We start from the raw sequence: 6000 nt of genomic DNA on the forward strand, positions 1-6000 counted from the left end.
GCTGTTGCTACCAGCTAATCAAACGACATGCACAAACCTCTTAGGACACCAAAAATCCAATCCTGTTCTTAAAAAAGGTAAATTTTATTAAAAACAAAAAGGAAGAAAATACATCTGGCACTTAGGGTTTTGCTAGATTTTAAAAGAGCAATTCCAAAAATTAAGCATCCAAAATAGTTTTCTTGGTGGTTATCTTAAAGGTTACAAGCAAGCAAAAGCATCTGGAGTTAACACAGAGGAGTCCACAAGCCTTAAAAAATAAACAGAAATAAACCTAATTGCATCTTCCTAAACATTCATAATTTACATACATGTTTGGGTTGTTAAAAGGAGTTCTAGATATGATCTGATGGTTTTCATATCTGGTTCAAACTTTACACAGTATTCCTGCTGCCCATCTCTTCAGCCCAGAGAGAACAACAGACAAAGGGAAAGTTTCTTTCCCCATTTTAAAAAGTTCTAGCCTTCCCATTGGCTCTTTTGGTCAGGTGCCCACTTTTTTTTTCTTTACCTGGAAGACTTTTTAACTCTTTACAGGTAAAGCAAGTAGAGAACAGCTCCCCAAAGGGGTTTTACAGCTAACTGGCTGGCTGAGTGTCCATCAAAGGGAGCTACCCCGACACCCTGACCCCACTTCATTTATTATAGACCATGTGACAAGAAACCATCTGACCAGGGAGAGAAGGTTTTCACAAAAGAGGAGCTGTGCATTATGTTCTGGAAAAGGTGAGACTTGGACTACACATGTCTTATATATATTTTTTATTTGCTTGAGTAAACAGAGGCAACTGAATTCCAGTGCAGTCAGTATGGCACATTTTGTGTCAGTTTTTCAAAGAGTGACTCAGCTGCTGCACCCACAAAAATGTGCACGCACCTGCACAATACCGAACCGAGCATTACACAGTTTTTGCAATATCATGCCCATGGATATGCCGTCACCTGATCTATGTATGCAAATATCCACTTAATTGAGCAAATGGTGTGCGGGGGGAGAGTTGTGAGTGCATTGCATCCATGGGCATTTTTTTGCCCGCACTTTCAATACACCCTCTGTCGATAATTAGTTGTGTATGTTTAAACAGTGCTATTTGAAAAAACAATCTGCAAGCAGGGAGTGGAGGAGGTAGTCGTCCACTCATAGGCTCCGATTCCATGGATCTCCATGGCTGGAGCACCCATGGAAAAAAATTAGCAGGTGCTTAGCATCCACCGGCAGCCTGCGTCCCCTGCTCCCTCCAGCGCTTCTCGCTCGCTGGCGGCCCCGTTGATCAACTCTTCCACCTCCCTCCCAGTGCTTCCCGCCCACCACGATCAACTGTTCACCAGCATTCAGGAGCAATGGGGAGGGGGAGGAGGAGTGGGGATGGGGCGTGCTTGGGGTAGGGGGTGGAAAGAGGCGGGGAAGAGGCAGGGCAGGGGTGGAGCAGAGATGGGAAGAGGAAGGGTGAGGGTGGGGGTTTGGGGGAAGGGGAGGAGTGGGGGAGGGCTTGGGGTGGAGGGGGGGTCGAGCACCCCCTGTGGGAGAGAGGAAGTTGGTGCCTATGAGGGCACTGGCATTGCCTGTTAGCTGTGGATGCAACCAGCTAGAGGAACACTGCAGAAATCTGACCAGCAGAGGAAATACAAAAGATATGGGAGAGAGATTGTCATGCAGCACTCTCTTTCCTTTACAGGCAATTCTTGGGACTCAAGGCCTTACTGTATAATAAGAATGTACACATTCTATCCATTATTTGGGAGCCAAAATTTAACAAAGAGTTCTATCTGAAACAGCTTTAGTCAAAAAGTTCCTAAGAAGAGTCACACTAATTATGGGTGTTTAAGATCATGTTAATGAGACACTCATTATATCCTCTCCCCAGAGCTCACTCATTCCCTTTGCTGTTCTGCTGCATTTTGGTGCTGACTGAACATGAATCTCATGTTCCTCAGACAGAAACAGCTTCCGTAAGTCTATCCCCTGAGCTCTGTCTGATGTCCTGCTCAATGTTCAGGGTCTTTTAAAACATTGTTTAAGCATCTGTCAAATCACACCCCCTATATAAACTAAACCCTGAAATTATTTTTAAAAGTCACTTTGAATCTGGGAAAAAAGAAGACGCTACCATGCTGCGTGGCATGGCACATGAAGGGCAAAATGGTAGAGTTCCTGAATAACAAGGACTAGAAGACCAGATTCTCCAGTCTGCTTTGTCCTCCATAAGTGGAAGCAGCACAAAGTGGCCTTCGAGCCTATGGAGGTTGGCAGCCTAGAGTTCCCTTTCAACAAGGAAATTTTGCATTGGCATAAAGCTGGCAGGGGTAGCACAACTGCCTCCTGCATCAACTGCCCCCACCCCACAGTGCCCGGCCTAAGGAGAGGGAGGGTGCAGTGCGGGGTGGGATGGTGATCCATTATGTCCAATCCATTAATATTGCTGTACAGAAATAGCTTGCATTGAAGATGGGCAACTTCAGATTGGGGAGCTACAGCCAACTCTCTGTGGCTCTTCTCTCTAATCAAGCCCTACATGTCTAAGTATGCAAAGGCCAGTATAACCAGACTCACTTCATTCCTTCCCGGCTCCCAGGGTCAGGGGGCATGTCAGGGAAAAGAAGGGGATGTTCTGGAGAGTGCAGATACAGGAGCCTTGCCATGCACGGAGCTGACAACGGGAACCCTCGTCACCAGCCTCTGGGGGCTGACAGTGGGGCTATCAGCAGCCCTAGGCTCCCACTGTCAGCCCCCAGTGGCTGATAAAATTGCAGGGGAAGCCTAATATTGCAGGTTCTGCAATTTCCGCATTATCGCAAATTAAGTAGGGCCTTAAATACAAGACATTTTATCAGTTTTTTATTTATTCCCAGTTTTTAAACTTTATCTTATCATTGTTGTCTCTGGATGAAGGTACATAATTTCATAAGCAGTACAAAATTAATGTGACAAATGTGACAAATATGAAATAGCGCTAGCCCATCACCACAAGAGATATCCTTTGTCCCGCCGACAGGAGCCAGAGGCTAGGGACACGCAGAGCATCGGGATGCATCCTTGCCCATCCTGGCTAATAGCCATTGATGGACCTGTCCCCCCAGGAACATATCTAGTTCTTTTTTTGAACCCAGTGATAATTTTGGCCTTTCACAGCATCCCATGGCATCCTCCGAGCCCACACATCTTTTTTGGGACTCATACAGTTCTCAGCTGATCTCGGCTACTTTGGTAATGCATGGAGACAGAGGTGATTGTTCAGCAGCTACAACGCAAACCAAACACTGAATCAGTGAACATTCAGAACACTTTTCCGCTAGAGACTTAATTACACATTCATTGGCGTGCATGAGACTGGCTTGGGTAGCTTGTATGTAGATAAAGATCAGTTTTTCAGCCAGAGAAAAGATTTTGGGCTTAGTTCTGTTACCCTTATTCATGCTGAGAACTAGAGTAAGGGTGGCATCTATTTTCAAACATGGGCAACTAGATAACAAATTAATGCTAAAACAGTGCACTTGGAGGCTCAAAGTGGTACTTGGAGAGAAATAATATTGTAGTGAAGCTGTCAAAATGATCACTGGAAAATAGCTGGATAGAATGTACTGTATAGTTTACCTATAGAGCAGTGGTGGGCAGCTGCTAACTACCTGGCTAACTACGTATTTGCAGGAAATAAAGTAAGAATAGAGGAATCTGGTCTGAAGATTGTACCAGTCACAATCATTTTAAATGCTTTGCGAAACCAAGAATAAAATAAACCATAAATGATTGGATTACAAGTAGAATTGAAGTAGCCCAGCCAGAGGAAGGCATTGTACAAGTCTTCAGGTGTTGAGAAGTTAATAAAAGGATCAGCTATCGTAAGAATAAAGAAAGGCAGCCAGCAAAACAGAAACACCCCCATGACTATACTTAAAGTTTTAGTTGCTTTGTTCTCTTTTTTTGTGGAGATTTTGTTTGTCATTGCAGAGGCATATTTTATTGTACTTGGGATGTTATCCATTTGTCTTGCATGTTTTCTTGCCACAGTAAAAATGTGCACATAAATCCCCACCATCACTGTGCCTGGGAAAAAGAAGGCTATAAGAGAACCCAGCACTCCCCAAAGCTTGTTAAATATGAAGGCACAGAAATCACTACAATCAATGGAAGCCGCATATTCTTCAATGCCATCAATATTCAACTCTGAGAAAACTAGGCCAAAAGCCAATAAGAATGGGACAGACCAGCTAATTAGTAAAAACAGTCCTATCACAGGGACAGTTATTTTGGTAACATAATGCAGTGGGTCACATACCGCATAGTAACGGTCAACAGAGATAAAACACAGATGGAAAATAGAGGTGGTACAGAGCATTATATCACAACAAGTATGGAGTTTGCAGAAGAGGTCTCCAAAATACCAGCATGACTCAACAGACCTGATCATACTGTAGGGCATAACCATGAAACTAAGCAAAAAGTCTGTAGTTGCCATGGAGCAGATCAGGAAGTTGGTTGGAGAGTGAAGCTGTTTGAAATGAGCGATGGAAATGATCACAAGCATATTTCCACCCATTGTGAGCACTATTGCTCCCACCATGAAGCTGTACATAGCCCAAAGACTGATTGTAGACCTTACATTTCTAGGACATGAATTGTTAACAAAGTCAAAGCAATACTGCACATTCTGTGGACTCCAGAGGGGGGATGAATTCATGATTTGGGATCAATGACAGTAACTTTTTCCAAAGTATTACAATACAGCTAGTCCTGGGGAAAAAGAAAAAATAAACAAAGTGACATGAACAGCAGCAACATCTGCAGACCTGTGTTTCACATTAGTTGAATAACACTTACAAATAATGGCCCTAATTCTACTCTCAGTTGCAAAAACATCAATTCAGAACAATTCCCATTTACTTTAGAGGAGTTATTCCAGACTTACACCAATATAAGAGATAGCAGAATTTGGCCCAATGATAACCAAAAAAATTAAAATAAAATAAAAATAAATAGGCTGAAGCATTTCCTAAATGCTTTTGAATCTTAAGGTGCTCAAAAACTCTAAGTAATATTGGATATTTTTGCTAAGGAGTTTACATTCAACACTATAAGCACTATGATGAGAGGTTTGCAAAATGAAAGCCTCAAACACGTGATACTCACCTGATTTGCACAGCTCTTCTTGGAGATCTTTGTTCCTGAAAGTACTGACCATACTTTCACGAGAGACATTACAGCATCAGAGATCCCAAAATGGTTGATGCTATAAAGAGCAGGCAGGCATAGTTCAGTGGTTTGAGCACTGGCCTGCTGAACCCAGGGTTGTGAGTTCAATCCTTGAGGGGGCCATTTAGGGATGTGGGCCAAAAATTGGGGATTGGTTCTGCTTTGAGTAGGGGGTTGAACTGCATGACCTTCTGAGGTCCCTTCCAGCCCTTATATTCTATGATTTTAACGTGCAACACTTTGTCAAGGTGCCCAGACCTCAAGGTAAAAGAGTGAAAAATCACTGACGCCTTCCTTATTTAGCATCCTTGCCAATAAGTCACTGAGTGAATACTTGCAGACAAGTTTCTCTTTGTAATATTAATCCACTGAGGTGCATACCCTCAACACATACGTGGCTAGGATTAAGAGAAATATAATCGCATAGTGCTGAGGCGTCATTCGGGTGTGCTGAACAATCTGTGCCTCAAAGCACTGAAAGATTTGAAAAAAGGTAAAAAACCACCAGTTTAGCTAACTGTTTATTATGGATAATTGTTATTTAATACTCTGTTTTTATTTAACCAGTATTTACTATTACAAATATACATGTGTAAGAGGAAGAAACCATATTTGTCACATTACAGTCTGCACACTCTCATCTACATGCTACTCCTTATGCCAGAAAACTACTACACAATTCCTAGTGTATACAGTAGAATCTCGGTTAACGGACACTTTAGGAACAGAGGTTGTTCGTAACTCTGAGATGTTTGTAGCTCAGAGCAAAACATTATGGTTGTTCTTTCAAAAGTTTACAACTGAACATTGAT

At 42.6% G+C, this 6000-nt stretch overlaps 1 protein-coding gene across 1 annotated transcript; it reads right to left on the reverse strand.

Annotated features, from left to right (window-relative positions):
• Positions 1-3632: 3632 nt before the first annotated feature.
• LOC102941723 (trace amine-associated receptor 4-like) lies at positions 3633-5111 on the reverse strand. The gene has a single exon (XM_007062246.3). The coding sequence runs from the start codon at positions 4674-4676 to the stop codon at positions 3633-3635; it is 1044 nt and encodes a 347-aa protein (XP_007062308.2). The 5' UTR covers positions 4677-5111.
• Positions 5112-6000: the final 889 nt, after the last annotated feature.

This window comes from Chelonia mydas, chromosome 3 (genome assembly GCF_015237465.2).
Source record: "Chelonia mydas isolate rCheMyd1 chromosome 3, rCheMyd1.pri.v2, whole genome shotgun sequence".
Lineage (NCBI taxonomy): Eukaryota > Metazoa > Chordata > Testudines > Cheloniidae > Chelonia > Chelonia mydas.